The sequence below is a fragment of the Macrotis lagotis genome, chromosome 3 (assembly GCF_037893015.1).
Source record: "Macrotis lagotis isolate mMagLag1 chromosome 3, bilby.v1.9.chrom.fasta, whole genome shotgun sequence".
Taxonomy (NCBI): Eukaryota; Metazoa; Chordata; class Mammalia; order Peramelemorphia; family Peramelidae; genus Macrotis; species Macrotis lagotis.
This window is the reverse complement of record NC_133660.1, coordinates 117,998,774-118,017,067: the sequence shown is the minus strand read 5'-3', so window position 1 is coordinate 118,017,067 and position 18,294 is coordinate 117,998,774. Positions and strand designations below refer to the sequence as shown.

The 18,294-nt window shown below is 34.9% G+C and overlaps 1 protein-coding gene across 4 annotated transcripts in view; it reads right to left on the bottom strand.

Annotated features, from left to right (window-relative positions):
* LRBA (LPS responsive beige-like anchor protein) overlaps window positions 1-18,294 on the bottom strand; it is an 832,197-nt gene that overhangs the window by 9,900 nt on the left and 804,003 nt on the right. For all 4 annotated transcript variants that reach the window (XM_074229149.1, XM_074229148.1, XM_074229150.1 and 1 more), the window contains exons 53-54: window positions 2,876-2,977; window positions 308-504 (exon numbers count right to left, since the gene is read on the bottom strand). In XM_074229149.1, coding sequence (XP_074085250.1) covers window positions 308-504; window positions 2,876-2,977 — 299 coding nt within the window. The remainder of the gene's footprint in view (window positions 1-307; window positions 505-2,875; window positions 2,978-18,294) is intronic.

Here is an 18,294-nt window from a genome sequence, read left to right as displayed (position 1 = left end):
GACCCTCACCTCAGCTGGAGCAATCCTCCCAAACTGAGCTGAGCATGTACTCTAGGCATGTGGCTGGGGCTTTTTCTCTGTTTGTAGACCCTTTACTACTCATCATCCACAGTCTAGATGAGGCATTTCACCTATGTATAGAAGGTATTTAGTACTACTGATCTTATCAGGACAGCCACCTTCCTGGGGTGCCACTAGGAGCTCCTCCCTCTCTGAGGCTCCTGCGGGCAAGTCCTGACTCTGCTAGTGGTTGCACCACCCCAGCCATGACCCCACCAGTGACCGCAAAAGGGCTTGGTGCACTTACCCGGATGTTGTCGTCTGTGTCCATGGAGGCCTGGAGCTTGCCATTCACACTGAAGATACAGAAGGTGCCACTTTCGTAGTACACAACACAGTGACCCTCTCGGGAAACTTGCAGCAGTTTTGGTCTCAAGCAGTTTTCAGGACCCTCCAGGGTCCTCAATAAGTCTCCATTCATAGAATGTATGAGACATGGTCCTTCTGAAGAAAGAAAGGAAAGAAAAAAGCATGATCCCTCACAGTGGCCTGCTAGCAGAATGTTAATAGTTTCTTTACAGATGAAAGGACAGGTAGTAAGGGAGACTGCTTAGATTAATTTAAAATGTGATTATAATCATTTAGATTAGTAGTGGATAAAATGGCAAAGGAGTATATTCCTTGTAAAATTATAGTTCTGCTACTCTTGGAAACTCAAAATAATTTTCTGAAATAGGCCTTTTATGTGACCCTTCAGCAAAATTAATAGATACATTTTTCTTTTGAATGTAGTCAAATTTAAGCAAAGCTTGATTTAAATCTTGAGAATGTATTATACAGGTTTTTAAGTTCCATACCATATCTTTGGAAGACTATACACATTAAAAATAAAACAAAAAGACTACTGTCACTTCACATCTAAATTATTTTGTAAAACCCCTGGTTATGAGCCCTTCAACAAGGCCCCTTCTTGATTGCATGTATTATTCACCAAGTTCCACATTTTCTTCACAAATCACACAATAACTTGTCTGAACTCACTGTCACAGGAATACTATCTAAATGTATTCTGAGAAGGCTTTGAAAAATTTTTGTGTATGACTAAACCACACATGATGCTAAAAAAGGTAATATTTAACCCTAAAACTGATGTCAAGGAACACAATCATGCCCTTTGGACAGACACCAGCTTTTGGGTTAGCTAGCCCACAGACCAGAGCCATGACAGATTTTACCTTCAATGCTTAATTTCTCATGTCTAATCATGCTGCCAGTCAGGTGCCCTTGAAGAGACCTCTTCTTTACTCTGGTTTTCCTAATAGACCCTCAGGCAAAGCTAGATAGTGATACTTCTCCTGCTTCCTTTGTTCCTTGCACCCTTGGAAATATCTGGATCAACTACCCAAGAGGCTGTCTTCTTGACTGCAGGTCTCCTAGATTCCTGAGCAGACTCTTGCTGCAAGCAAGTAGCCTTATTATTTTCTTCCCCTGTAGCAATTCATGGCTGATTAAGGGGTTGAACTTTGGTGGATAAAAGCCTAATGTATGTACATTAATGTCCAGAGAAGTACAGTTCTAATATGGATGATGATTTTGATATAGGAAATGCTTAGATTGAAGAATTTAATGCAGGTTAAATCTTTTCCTCAACTTAGAGAGATGCCTTTAGAGAGGTTAAGTCATTTTCCCAAGGTTATACAGCTAGTTTTGTCAAAAAGGAGCACTCGAACCCAAGTTTTCCTGGTTGAGGCCAGGTCTTTATTCACTATACCATGAATGAAAGATCTATACCCAGGGAACAAGAATAATGTTCTTGTTAGCCATTTGACAATTAGCTTAAAAATACTTTAATAAATCATATTGATTTAATAAACTCCAGTAGTATAAACCTAGGTAACAAATAATTTACTTTGGTTATCTGAACAGTCAAGTGAAGAAGAATTTAATGTGCATGGGGGGGTACATGCCAAAGGTAGAGTGCAATACTAGATACCTAAGAAGTGTTCATGTAAGCATCCAGTACAAAGTCATGTTTAAATCAGGGAGGCACAAGTGACAGAAGAGAGTGCAGTGTTCTTAGCCTTCTTAGATTATCCAAAGGCTGAACGATGTGTAGTAATTAGTTATTGTCATTCAGTTGTATCTAACTCTCCTCTATTAGGGGTTTTATTGACAAAGATACTGAGATAATTTTCTATTTCCTTCTCTGGATCATTTCACAGATGAGGAAACTGAGGCAAACAGGGTTAAAATGTACTTGCCCAGAATCATACATCTAGTGTGAAGTCACATTTGAACTCAGGAAGATGAGTCTTCTTGAATCCAGGTTGGTACTTTTTTCCCAATGTTCCACCTAGCTGCCCAGATCATATAGAAAATGGGTATTTCACCTTCAAGGTTAAGCTGATTACCTAAAGAGTACCTTTTTCAACAAGTCACATGTAGAGAAATAAAACTGGTTTGTAATTCTTGTAGGAATTCTTGTAATTCTCTCTAGTAGAAAAAGTAACGAACTAGAAGTTGTGAAATCATGCAGCTGATTTTTCTATAAACCCAATGGATACTATTTTAGATACCATACAATGTATACCCTTGATCAAAAGAATGATTGCACTGAGACATTTAGCTAAACTTAAGCTTATGTTTCTACCTCTACTATGAGACTAGTCCTGAATTTTGGCAATGTGAATAGGCCAGGTCAAGGTATAGACATGCCTTAGGCCATTTCCAGGGAATCCAGGGGGGATACAACAGAGCTAAGATAGTGCTCCTTGTGCCTGCCTCAGAGAAATGGGGGGAAATCATATCAGTAAAAATCACTAAAAATTTTCAAAGAAACAGATATACTTAATAAGCAGGTAACCATTGCGCTTACCTTTAGAACCACTTATTACTAGGCCAAGTTCAGCACAAACTGTAGCACAGGTGATCTCATAGTCATGGCCAGTCAAAATAACTCGGGGAGTAGTCATTTCACCTTCATGAAAAAAGAACAAGTTGATTACAATTCTTCTAGGACTTTTATTTAAAAAGAGATTTTTTTTAAAAATTCCAGTTGTTTGCATGCATCGTCAATGCTCGGCTCAACAAAAGTGAAATCATTCTAGGCCAAAGGCACTCAACAAAATACACACTATTTCATGTTTCATCCAAACTCAAAGACATGCTTTTATTTTATGAACCAGACCCAGCTATATATCAAATATGTGCAACTAGACTCCTTCCTTGATTACCAAATAATAACTGTTGAAAGTTTAAACATATTAGCCACAAGACAGAGCTATATATATCAGTCACCCTCCTGGAACCAACAAAGAGAGTATAAGTGAAAAGCACTATCTGAAACCTCTTGATGAGATGGCATGGCTTATATGTTTCTGATTCAAAAATTCAGACTGCTCATCTCTCAGTTTAAGTTATTACCTACTTTTCAACAGGTTTCAGAATAATTAATCTGACCTTTGTATCTGGTGTCCCAATAGTTCAAGATGAGGAAACAAGGCTGCTGATGACTTTCAACCTCTACCATATTACATACACTACTTGATGGAACTTCTTTATAAGTTTTCTTCTTCCTTCCCCTGTTTTTTTTTTTAACTTTCCAATCTCAAGAAAGTACAGGCCACTATGGTTACTACTAAATTACCAAAATGATAAAGTTATAGTATAAATCATTTTTGGTCATACTCTAGAAAGTCAGTGGGCTAGTAAAATATAGGATAAGTGAAAATATGAGGTAGAAGAGAAGAGAATTTTTTCATATATTTTTCCAAGATAAAAAATAAAATTCATATCAATTCCAGTAAATTTTTATGTATTTTTTGTCACTGATGTACTGCAAAAAGTCTTTGGGCAAATAAAACCAAAAGATCACCAAAAATTTGCTTAGTCATCTCATCAACAGATATGATTACATGGGTAACCAAGATATTCTGAATAAAGAAGGCTGCCTTAAAAGCAGGGAAAGAATGAGTGAATTTCTAGAGTTCCCTCCAATTCTATCATTCTGTTAACTCTGTGGTCAGAAAATGACAAATTAAAGAACGTTCCTTTCTACCTTCATACCATGGTAAAAGACAAATTTTGCTCTGCATAAATGAATTGCTTTGCAATATAATTCTCAGGTTATTTAAAAATTTAAATTTGTCATTGCCTAATGCAGAAGGGTGAAGGATAGCTGGGTCTGAGGAAGCTCTGTCAGAAACTCTGAAGTTCTACCCCCTTATACTTTGGTGAAAAGGAAGAAATCTCTGTCACTTGGAGCTTGGGTATCCCAAATGAAACATTGTCAGGGAAAACAATTTAATCCACTTAAATCCTAACAAACTAACATCGGATGTTGTCTGCTTTCAATTCTGAGCACCACATTTTAGAAGGACACTGGTAAAATGGAGTGGGGGGGTGGGGGGCAACTAGAATGGCAAAAGGCCTCATATTCCTATCAAATGAGACTGAAGGACAAGGAGAAAAATGGTAAAGAGAAAAATCAGGGAGATAAGACAAATGGCATTAAGCATCTGAAAGGCTAGTATGTAGAAGATAGTTTTAGATTAGACTTGTTCTGTTTGTCCTCAGAGAGAAAAACCAGGAACAACGGGTAGATGCAGCCTGTAGACAAATTTAAGTTTACTATGATACTAAGTTTACATTCCTGGGAAGGAAGTGGTTTATTCCCCCTCCCCAAGAATCTTCAAGCCAAGCAGATACTAGATAACTAATTGTTGGGTACATTATAGCAGGGAACAAAGGGATGTCGAAAGAGACGGTTAGTGAAATCCCCACTAATTCTAAAAGTCTGAGATCTTATAGGCTATTTTTTAAAATCAAATTTTATTTTAAAAATTAACAAGCACTTTGTTTCTTTCCTACTTCCTACCCCTACCCAAATCCCAGGATGGGGGAGGATGCTTGTACAAATATGGATAGTCAGGCAAAAAAAAAATCGTCTATCTTCTCTCTATATCATCAGTTCTCTAGAGCCATGATTATTATATTGATCAGAGTTCAGTCATGATTATTATATTGATCAGTTCTTAAGTCTTTCTGAGTTACTCCTTTGTACAAAGTTGTTGTTATAGTATGCATTGTTTTCTTTGTTCTGCTCATTTCACATACCTTAGTTTATAGTCTTCCAAAGTTTCTCTGAAACTATCCTCTTTGCCATATATTTGTGATCTTGTGAGCTTTTAAAAATGGGTTCTTCCTATATCTTCTTTCCAAATACTGATTCCTGCTCCCTATACTTTCTAAAATTCAATCCCAAAAATGTTAATGAAGGAGGGATTCAAAGACATGAATAACAGAAACATAGATTTAGAGCAAGAATGGAACTTAGAAGTGTTCAGATCAGACTGTGAGATTTTTCAGCTAAGGCCACAGAGTTCAGGAGGTTAGCCTAAGAGATTTTAACCCAGATCTTTTGATTCCAAATCACACATGCCTCACTGCTTGGCGGTCACTTAAAATATTTAACCAACTTACTAGAGCTGCAGAATGTGGATGGTTCCATGGCAGAGAATTTAGATATTTTCTGTCTTCAGGCTAACTTGTGTTGAGTGACACTTATCTTGACTTCAAAGGTGGGGAACTAGGACATATCCAAACTAATTTTTAGATTGAGGCTACAGTTATGTGGCACATATGGAATGGCACTGTCATCAAGATGCTCCACAGTCCTATACTGTTATGCATTTGAGGGGCAGGGGAGGAAGAGTAGTACATAAGTATTCATTCAACATCATGGAATATTTTGGTACTTCTGACAACCTCCTGGGGTAAGAACCAAAACAAACTCATGCTATACCAAGTTCAATACTCTAATGGCTGTATATACTATATATGGCTCCAGTTTAATGCTTTCTGTATTTGCAAACCACACTCTCCTAGTGTTTGGTAATAAAAGGAAGGCCAAAATCAAATCCCAAGAGAAGAAAGGGAGAAGTGGAGCAAGTTGCATACTGACTTTCTGACTTAAGTTTGCAATTTTCATAGAAAGCTTGAGATGAGCTTTTCAAACTACAAAACAGTTCCTCTTTCCCTAAAACAATAAAAAAGGATTAATCTACAAAATATAAGCAACTAATAGAAGAGAAGTTTGCACAGTCAGTTGTACATACCAGATTCAAAACTTGGCTGAGCTCTCAGCTCCCAAAAAGAAATGAGTTTGCTGCTAATGTTTTCTATTTGGAAGAACTATCTTATACTTTACTAGGGTTTCCTTTTATGTTCCCCTCCTAGAGACTTTTTCATTTCATGAGGAAAAAAAGTGGCTTTTGAAATTACCACCTAACTTTACCAATTGATAGCCTTTTATCAAGGGTAAAAATCATCATGTTCTAAGGGATATGTAATGGCATGATTATCCCTTTTTTGCTTTCATAAATCACAGGAGGAAGTTGGATGGAAAGGGATTTTTGTGCCAGGTTTCCTCTGTAGAAAGCTAAAAGTTTAGTGGGAGAAAGTTGATGGTGACTGCAAACATTCTAATTATGGGCTAAAGACAACAAAGGACAGATGGAGGGGAATGAACTAAAAGTAAATACTTGACATTTATCAGCTCACTTAAACATGTCAATGAATAAAATAAAAAGAATGACTAAAAATGCCTATGTCAATGCAATATCTGACATTTTCTACTACATTACTTCTTGATGTAGAACTCCAAGACATTATTTTTAGCTCCTGACTTAAAAAAATAAAGGAGCCTTGTGATTTCATTGGTGTGGGGAGCTTCTAATAACAGATCTCTTCTACCTGTATCTTCTGTCTCTTCTACTAGCACGTCCTCTGCAACTTGGAGAGCTGCTTGGAGTCTTGAGAAGTTAAGTGAGTTGCCACAAACCACACGGCCAATGTGTGTCAAAGGTGGAATATGAACTTAGTTTTCTGGACATTGAGGCCATGCTCTCTATCCATCACCCAGACTGTGTCTCACTTTTCTTTTTCTTTTTTACTAAGTACAATTTTGTGAATAAGAAAACTCCAAAGTAATAATATCTCTTGCAACAAAGATTTAAGAAATTCTCATAGTTTGTGTTTTAATGTTAGATTTTGATTCTCAGGATGCTCGAATAAAAAGCAGAAGTACTCTTTTAGTAAACTATGATCATGGCTAAGCAAATATGCCTGAGACTTCAAGAGGTGGTGGTATGAGTAAAGGGAGGGATGGTTAGTTCTTCAGAATTCACCTTTACTGTTTACACTGTTATTTTACCCCAATAAATCCTATCTCTCTATATTCTAATTCTTCACAACTAACTATCTTTTCCTGTAGGGACATGATATGATACTCCTTTTAGGAACAGTTATTAGAAATATTTTTCAGGGGAAATGGTTTTAGTGTCTTTGCCTGGTAGAAAGTAAAAATTTGTATTTCTTTTTTTGGGGTTCAAATCTAGTATTATTTACCCACATTTCCTGATCATCAAGCAAGAGGATGAAATTATACTGATGGGGCTCTTACTATATACCATTATATACCAATCTAACATTAAAATTAAAGTTTCTTGAGTGAACTTGTATATTTTAGGGATCAAACTATGAAATCTCACCACTTTTAGAGCCAAAGTGAAATTTAAATGAAACTGTGAAAAGGCAAGGAGATAATCACATGACTTTAAAAAAGCAGATTGTTTTAAAATCACATGCCTTTAAAAAAGCAGATTTTTATCTCCTCAACTTAACAGTCAAACTGTTAACTATGACCCTAAAGTTCAGCACAGTCCAGGTGATAACCCTCAGAAAGCAAAGAAGTCAAATCATGAGTTTGTGTGCTGATGTTCCAAAGTCTAGTAACACCACAACATTGTGTTGTAAAGTTCCAAAAATAAGACCTAGTAATAAAGGACCAAAGCTCCCCAAATCTGCAACTCTTTCAACTATTATACAGATCACTGACATAGTTACATTTAGAAAGTTAATGTCATTTAAATAAGACACCAGACGAATTTTTCCTCTTCAAAGAAAACTAAAACAATAATGATTTCTCCATGGAGTTTCCAAATAAATGCAGAACGGGGGAGGGGAAGGGGAGGGGAATGACACAGAACTGAAAAAACATCAGGTGGATTCTTTTGAAAAAATTTTTCACTTTCATGGGACATAAATCTTTACCTTTGCTTTTTTGAGACAGTAAAGTTTACTTTAAAAAGCTGATTGTAAAGCATAATAGAACTCTTTTAAGAAAGCATTTAAAGCTGTGGGGAAAAAAGTCATGGCTTTCAATACAGCAATGAGAAAATTTTATTTTGTCACTAGTTTAAGGGAACACCACTTCAATCCCCTCCCCCTTTTTATAAGGGGAAAAAAAAAGCCTGGGTGGGAGACAGACTTTTAGACTGCTTTTGAAAAGCGGGGGAAATGACTTCAAAGGAAAGAAGGCCTTTGTCCTTAGAGCAGGTTTTACGACTACTGATGCAAATCCCAACTAAAGGCTGAAAAGAATACTCAGTGCATCTTTATGGAGATCCTTAAAGGAAGATGAACAAGTCAAATGAGATTAAAGATAGTCCAAATCCTGCCCTTAATACCAGGACACAAGAGTTGTCCAGATGTGCTTTTCTCAGCATAGGAGCCCCTAGCCGGCCGTGGCCATGCTCATTGCCAGCATCTCCTCGGTTGCAGTATACAGCTCTGCCATCACCTTTCCAGACTTGGAAGCTTTGATGAAAATCCTGTTTTTCTAAGAGTTGGTCAACTTTCAACAAGAGGTAGCCATTTTTATTATCTCATTAAAATCATCAAGCACTCACTTGAGGAATAAGTACATTTAAAAATTATACTCCTCAAAAGAAATGCAATAATTTCTCCAGGGTTTCAAGATCAATTTACTTAGGGAAGCTACTGTTTCTGATTTGGATGAAAATGTATACCTATATCTATATAGTTACACACACACACACACACACACACACACACACACACACACACACGAGAATCATTACTTTCTCCAAAGGTTTGAAAAACACTTTTTTTTGGCAGATGTTATTTCTTTATTGATCAAATGAAACACAATGAATACCAATTTAAAATGAAATCAAATGACTTTTTAAAAAATCAAATGATTTAAAAATCATTATTTCCCACAGAGAAACTCATTCTGAGCAATAAGGTTCATCCATTTCTACATTCTAAGTCCAATTCTGGAAATTTTTGTTTACAACCTAGTAATGAATGATTTCTTGCTCTTCAATCGATCAACTTTTTGCCTAAGAAGTTTTACATTAATATGAATTTTGAGATGACCTTATTTTACATGGTATTTGCACAAATTAAAAAAATGCTATCGTTAATTTTTAAATACTACTTTCATAACTGTAGAAAATGTATTATACTTCACAATTCCAAGTTTCAGTTAAAATGTAAATTCCCTGTTGCCCTACCAAAAGAATTTTTGTTAAAGTATTTTGTTGAGAATGCTGAAGAACAATTATAATATTCAAAAGTAATACAATATAATTTCTTGAATTTTAAAATAGGTAAATACAGTGGGTATGGGAGAGATGGGAGGAAGGAATTCAAAATTTAAGAAGAAAAGAATACTAAAAGTAAATAATAAATTGAAATGTGAAAAAAAATTATCTTACCAGTTTATCTTTATAGAATGAGTTCTAAAAATTACAATATAGGGGCAGCTAGGTGGTGCAGTGGATAGAGCAACAGCCCTGGAGTCAGGAGGACCTGAGTTCAAATCCATCTCAGACACTTTAATAATTACCTAGTTGTGTTACCTTGGGCAAGCCACTAAACCCATTGCCTTGCAAGACAAACAAAAAAACTACAATATAACTCTTAAGTAAAAAAAAATCCAAATCCTTAACTAAATCCAGTTATATAATGAAATCATCAAGTACATACCCATAATAAACCAAAAAAGTATATATTACAGTCTATCTACATTCAATTCTTAAAAGCATGCATTCCTAATAAAAGGTGTTACTGACAACACTTTGTATACTTCCAAAATCCACATAAAACAATGAACATGAGACTTTAAAAAAAATATGTACAAACCAGCACATCATACCAAATGAAATAATTGGCTTCACCATAGTAGAAAGGAGGATTTGCTAGGGAATATTTTCAAAGCTTCCAAACTGACTTCATCAAAGTTTTCAGTGTCAAAAGGAATTTAAAGGGCTATAAATTATTTAATTACAAAACAGCAACAAAATTCCTCATAATTTGAGAGTTATAACCCCTCATGTCCAAGATTTCTTCCTTTCTTGTCAATATGGTCATATTTGCTCTAGTTGTTAAAAGTTGACAAAATGTGCAAGCTTCATGGAGCTATAGAATGAGATACAAATACAGATATGATGAATGCATTTAAGGGTGGGAGAGTAACATTTTGAAGCTTTAATTTTCCTTAACTATTGGGTGAATTAGATAAGATTTTGTGGAAGAGGTCATACAAGATTTAGATTTTTAAATGAAAGATGGAACTCTGACAAACATGGGGAGGAGCTATGTTCTAGATGTAGGAACCCATGAACAAAGACCCCAAAGCCAGGAAAGTGGATAATTAATTTGTGTGTGTTGTGGGATTTGTCTGCTTTTCCTTAGGGGAGAGGAGGAATGAAACAGGGATAACAGTCCAATTTATCTGGAATGTAATAATAAGAAAGTAGCCTAGAAAGATGGAATGGCTACAGATGGCAAGGAATTTGAATACCCAGATAAAGGAATTTGAACTGGAGGGAGTTCATTGAAGATTTCTGAACTGAGATGAAATGACAAGATTTTTATGTAAGGAATATCATTCTCCCAGTGGGATGATGGATAGACTGAAAGGGAGAAATAGAGGTGAAAAGATATATAAGGAAAGTATTACAATGGTTCAGATAGGTGATAATGAGTTGATTGTACTTGCATTTGCTTGAAATAGGTGGTTCCAGTGGAAAAAGAGAGAAGAAGGCATAAGCATTTGAGAAAATGCAATTATTTTTCTTCTTTGCAGAAATGGGTGACTATGGATGTGAAATACTGTGCATACATTGGCTAATGTATTGATAATTTTTTGTTGAATATTTCTTTCCATATTTAAAAAAATTCATTATTCCAAGGACAAGGGGAATTGGGGAGGGGGGAAGATTAGTTAGTGAGGTGTGTGGACAGAGTGCTGGACCTGGGGTCAGGGAGACTCAGCTTCCTGAATTCAAATCCCAGATACTTATTAGCTGTATAACTCTGGTCAAATCACTTAACCCTGTTTGCCTTAGTTTTCTCATATGTAAAATGAGCTGGAAAAAGAAATGGCAAACCCCTTCAGGATCTTTATCAAGAAAACCCCAAACAGGGTCACAGAGCCAGAATGATTGAATGACTCAACCACAAAGTGATAAGAAATGAAGAATATTCCAATCTCTTCCTTCTTCCTACCTTCCCTATTACTCTCCAGCACTTAGTACAGTGCTTAGCAGAAAGAAAGTGTTTCATATATTTAATGACTGATTCATCTCCTAAAAGAAAGGTAATAGACTCAATGTGTAAAATGAGACATTCATTTTTAGATGTGGTCAGTTATGGGAATTTGTTTTGATTGATCATGAATGTTTGTGATAAGGATTCTTTTTTTTTTTTAAGTGTGAGGAAAGTAGCAGGGAGAAAAATAATATATGTATTTAAATGAGGGGAAAATGAATTGTGGGTGATTTACCAAAGGATTATCAATAAAAATATTTAAAAGAAAAACAGAAAAGGGGTTAATTTGAGACAAATGGACAAAAATCATTAAGATTTGTTGGGGGCCTAACAATTATCAGGAGAAGAGAAAAGGGAAGAATTAGAGATAACTCTGAGGTTTTAAAAATAGAAGACTAGATCAATGGTGGGACCTCAGACAGAAATCCACAATTCCTAAAATCAGAAGTTTCAAGAAATCTCCTATACTACCAGGAAAGAGCTCCAGAAACTTGGATGAGGAATAACAATTAAGTTAAATGTAAGGTATTTCCACCTTTCTCCATTTGTTTCAACACATTTTAATTAATTTACTCCTACTAAGGCTTTTGACTTAAGTTTTCAATTTCATCTTCTCCTTCACTCTTCAGGAATTTTAGCAAAGCAATAAAAAAGATCTGTGTGCTCAGTGGAATTTATTATAATGGAATTATGATCATATAACATTATTATATGAGACGTTATCCTTAAAGAAGACAACACCTTGTTTTGACTAGATCCAAAATGTCTTTACACTAACTCATCTACTGAATTACACACAGTTCTTTGAAATTCCTTCTTTTCAACATCTTTTGTGCATTGTTTTTATAAGAACATTTATACAATCAGATCACAGAATTTTAGAACAGAAATGGAACTTTCAGAACATGAACCTTTTTTTTTAAAGATGAGGAAACTGAGGTACTGAGGAAGGGATTTTAATCTGTGTAAGCAGGACATTTGAATTCTGGGTAAGTCTGAAGTCTGAACGCAGGGGAATAAGCATTTATGTAGAACTTTCAATAAGCAAGGCACTGTGCAACATGCTTTACTCTGAGCCCCATCCTGTCCCCCCATTCCCCTTCACAACAATCCTGCAAGATAGGTGCTACTATTATTATAATTTTATACTTGGGGAAACTGAGGCAAACAGTTTAAGTGACTTGTTCAGGGTCACTCAATTAGTAATTGTCTGGGGCCAAATTTGAACTTAGGTCTTCGTGATGTCTTCATTCTATCTCTATACGCTACACTCCTAACTGATTAAAAAATATACTGGACAGTTTGAACAAAGATCTACAGAATGCTAGGCCACAGAAAGTAAAAATTGTAATGCTTTAAATGTTTCATGTTCTGAATCTCATAGAAATAGTTAAGAGATTCAGAGATGGAAACGGCCTTTAGGGGTCATCTGGTCTAAGCCCCTTCCAGCTCACAGGGGAAATGAGTGGTCCAAAGTCACATGACCAGTAAGGAGACTCCAACACCAGGGTTCTTTCCACTTCACTGTCTACTTAGGCTTGTCTAAAATGCTTCTGATCCAGGAGCTGGTCAGTGTTTAGCAAGCTGGTGGTCTAAAGAAAAATAAAAGCACAACACAAATCTTATGTTTCCAAAGTGGAAATGTTCACCCTGAAAATGGAACACTTGGCTCTTGGGTGCTCCCTTGGAGCTGATCAGTATACCTGCTAAACCCAACCTGCAATTTGTAGAGAGGGCAGTCTCAGAATAAGGAAGAACTGGATTCAAAATCTTACCTTTGGCACAAATCCTCAGTACTCCAGGCAAATCTTGATGGCTAAAAATTCTCAGACAATTGCTGATCTGCTTTTGAATGGAGATAGTTTCCTAAATCTGCTCTCCTATTTCTCCTACTTATCATTAAACTCCTTTAGAACACTGAGTTTCTCTGAAGCAATTAACAATTATTTTCTTTGCTTATAACTAACTGGCACACAATTGCTTCTAAACTTAGAACAAATTTTTTGGGTGAAGCCAACAGGACCAACCACAATGGTAGTGGCAAAAATAATGGCAGCAGCAGGAGGAGGGAGAACTAACATACCCAGAGAAAAATATGTATAGGTAAGCACTGTAAGATCAAAACAACTCTACATATGTTGTCCAAAAAAAAAAATTGAATATTCTATTGGAAATACTCTAGAAACTAAAGATATTAACTTATAAATGATTGCATAAAAAAGTTTTTGAAGCACTATGACATTCATCATCCAAATTTCATAATGGATAAATTTCTCTCTTCCCATTTCTTCTTCCTCATATCCATTCCCACCAAAAAAAGAGAAAGAAACATTTTGAATTTGGAGATAAATTCAATTTCACAGTTAAATTAATAGATGGCATACTTTTCTATTTGAAAGCCTTTTAAAAAACACTGTTCAAAGTACTATAAATTCAAAGAAATTTAAACCTTGTTTTTTAATTTTTAGAGAAAATCCAGAAATTTAATTAATTTTCCTTGTGAGTATAAAGAATAGACTTTGCAACTTTTTCTGCAGTATTAATGATTGCATATGTAAATAGTCAGACAGACCGACTGTAAAATTTAGAACATAAATCATTAGTTCCTCTGTGCCTGTAGTTATGTATCTACAACTTAAGGACTGAATGGTATAGTCATTTTTTTTCTGCAACTAAACAAGGTAAATAAATATGATATATTGGTACATCATCTCACCACTCTGCATATGGTGCACATTAAGGGTGTATTCATTTACCATATGAATATAATTCCTTTTACCACATCTACTCTTAGTTCCAAGCAGTAAATATAGAGTTGTTTTGCCTGGAACTTGAGGGCCTGCATTACATCATCAAGCACTAAACATCCTAGACCTTCTGGAGAATTTCATGCATACAGTTTTGGTGACACCTGAACTTGAATATTGCCAACACACCAATCTGTGGAATTCTTCAAGGGCAGAAAGCAGCCTATCCTAATGCTACAAGGGAAATTCTAGCTCTGAGATGCACACTTAGCTCTTTAAAGAGGGAGGTCAAGAACCAAATCTCACTGTAGATGAAGGTGTTTGGGATATTCTTTGTTCCAAAAACTTGCTACATGCTTCATATTTTTTTGCTAAAGTCACAAAACATGTAATACTGTCCTCTCTAATTCCTTTCCTAAGGTCAAGTTCAACCAACTGATGGTTTCATAACTTTATTTTTAGTACATATTAAAAATATGAAGATGTAACACTTGTTTCTTTCTGAATAAGGTATGACATGAACTTTTCATTTTAATAGAAAATAAAATTTCATTTTTATAAAAAAATAAAACCATAGCTGGTTACAATTTTGCAAAACAGAAAAATAATCAGTTTTTTATGTTAAGAATAATATTGTTACATGTAAATACAATTATAAAAAGAAGTTCCATTTCAGTTCTGTTCCACACAAAATATACTTTACACGCCAACTTTTTTTTTAAATGCACACCTGTATTATTTAGCAGATTTCCCCAGGACTTGCAATATTAATTTCCCAGTGATGGCCAGCAGATGGTGCTCTAAGACATCTACTTCTATACAGTAATAATTGTTAGTTTCTAACCAGCCATTTTTGGCAAGACAAAGAATAAGGATTTATCAGTAGCTTCAGTGAAAGATAGTATGTTTTAACATAAAAAGGACATAATTCCTGTATATGTGCATAGAAATATACATATGCATAAGCACATACACCGAAGCATCTAGTAAATAACTCAACACCTGGACATATTATACCACCACTTTTCTCATAGAGTTGATGTGCAGTATATGTGCATATAGGCAGTATTTATGTTCATATGGTAAGATCATTCTAAATTCATTAAAAAAAAATTTAGAATGCCTGAAAGTTAGAATTCATTTTTAATTATAGGAGGAATGTCTCATTAGGGGGATACTGGTAAAATTAATAACAGTAGGACTTACGGTAATGACTTAAGTGATTGATGAGAGTACAACAAAATGAAGTTTTAGACAGAGAAAAAACAGGGCAGCTATATCATACAGTACTTTAAAAAACAGCTCTGTGGTCTGTTCTTTCTAGCCTTATGGTTAATAAAACCTTTCTAATTAATGGTGCTGAAATATTTTTTAAAGAACAGAATCATGTTGTGATGAAAAAAAAAACTAAAATAGTTGCTCTTTTTTTCTCCCAAGTAGACGCCATTCTCATAAAGCAGAAAGCTGACATAGATTAGCATGTCTGATTGCAAAGAAAAAAAAATAAAATGCCACCTTTCAATCAAATCAAAACCAGAATGTGCAAATGGAAAACTACTTCACTGAAATATGGCACACAAATCTAAGTCACAGTTTAACAGTCTATGGACATTTGTCTCTAAGGCTAATCACCTGGGGATTAAAATGTGCACACACCCATTCACTTACCACAAATAATTAAAGGACTAATTCTTTAAACCAAAGTTTAAGTTCTTTTGTATTTTTCTACATTATATAGTTGCAAATAATAGCAATTACTTTATACTTTTCCATATATAAGGGACATTACATTTAAATGCTTAAAATATTAAAATATGAAAACTTTGATGATCATTTATTTCAACAATAATTAAGAAATATGCAATCTAGATCTCCATAATAACATGGGGAAAAGGAGTCATTCAAAAAAAAGGTAAGCTTCTCGCTGGCAGGACTCTCATGCAAAAATAACTAGTAATTAAGAACAAATGCAATATGCTACATTTTTATATCATATCTATTTTAATTATTTTGTAATAAGTATACATTACAAATTAAATTCATAGCTTATTGTTTTTAAAAATATTTTGACAGAAGTTAATAATGTATGATTATCACAAAAAGACAAAAATTTCTGATAGATATGAAAAAGTGATATTTTCAATATAAAAGGCCAATTTCATTAAATACAGGGAGCCTTTTTTTTTAAGCCTGGAGTTGTTTGTTATATACAAAACTTATCCAATATGAATTAGTTTGACTTTGCCCAGATGATAAACATATTAAAATTGGGAAGCATGTTATTTTTCATTCTCTCTCTGTTACTTTTTGTTTAAACAGTAATAAAGCTATCGACTTTACAAACTGCACTAAAATTAGATCTGGAGACAGTGAAGTGATAGAAAGGGGGAAAAAAAGAGAGGCATATGGCCTGAGTAAGTAAAATTAAATTTTCAAAGCAGACTTATTCTCTTGACTTTCAAATTGGAAAAACTACTCCATAACTGAATGAGACCTATAAAAAATTGAAAAACAACAGGCCTAGAGATTTCTTTCATGTATTTTTTTTTACCACATAGGAAGAGAGGAAACTTTTAACTCAATAGTCTAAGTAAAACAAGTTATTATATTCATCTCTGGGCTATGTATTTATTACTACAAATGTAGTAAAAACCACATACTTCTTTCAGATCACACATAACTTTATATCAGAGGAAGAAACACAGAGTGAACGTGCAAAAGTTAAAAAATAGCAAAAATAATCATCTGAAAATTAATCTGACTTAAGGAGTTGTCAGTGGTGCCATCAACACACAGTAACTGGTATTAATTTTACACAAATATTTCTGAGTAGTTCCCAATACAAAAATATCTTTTTTTCTCTCAAGAAGATAGCTTGGGATAGAAAAAATAAATTAATACTTGTTCTAGTATTAATTTTTCTTGGTTTTTCAAAGTCAGTGATGATTCTAAATAAAACTGAAACATCTGATACTTTAAAAGTCTAGAAACGAGTGTAGTGCTTTGGAAAAAGTGTGGAATCTGGGCTTGAACCCAAGCCCTGCCAAGTACCACCGCTGTACCTGGAACAAATTCCTTAAACTTGTTGGACCTTTCCTTTCTCATTTGTAAAATAAGAGGATTGACCCTGATGGGCCTGAATGGTCCCTTCAAGCTTTAAACCTATAGTCTTATAAAAGGGATGTAATTTGCTTTGAGGAAATTAATTAAGTCAATATACACTGTTGTCTACCAACACTTAACATAGACCTCTTGTAGTACTAGTCTTCATCCACATAAACATGAGAAGTTAGTATTCAGCACTCTCTAGACAAACTAAGCCTGCAGCCTAAAGTGCTTTATAAGTAAGTCTTTTGGTTGCCCTGAAAGCTGGTGAGTGTCTAAGTAGTTTGTTTACTTAAAGGAATAGATTCTCAAACTATCAGATTAGGGCATTGTTATTCTTATTTTACAGATTAGGTAAATGAGTTCCTTAGTATAATAACAGAGATTCCTAAAAATAACAAATGACATTTATATAGCAGTTTTAAATTTGTAAAGTACATATATGATCTTATTGCAAGGCAGTAGATAGAGCACTGGCCCTGGAGTCAGGAGAACAGGAGTGCAAATCCTGCCTCAGACACTTGACAAGTACTAGCTGTATGACATTGTGCAAGTCACTTAACCCTGACTGCATTGCATTCAGGGCCATTTCCAGTGGTCTGATTCATATCTGGCCACTGGACCCAGATGGCTCTGGAGGAAAAAGTGAGGCTGGTGACTTAGCACAGCACCACCTCACTCAATCCAATTCACATGCATGTCACCATCATCTCCCCCAATTCATGGTTTTCTTTGAGAATGAAGGACAAACATTTTAAAGCATTATTAAACCACACTGCCTTGCAAAAACAACCCCCCAAAAAAGCATTATTATGACATTCATAATATCATTCTGTGCTAGGTATGACAGACAATTGGTCCCATTTTATGGATGAAGAAACTGAGGTTGATAAAAGTCTGAAGTGGTAATGGAACTCAGGTGATTTTGATTCATTAACACACTATGTACCAAAGTTTGATTCCAAATTTAAGGGTCTGGCTCTTCAGTGTTGTTCTTGATAGACACTAATGAGAAGAATCC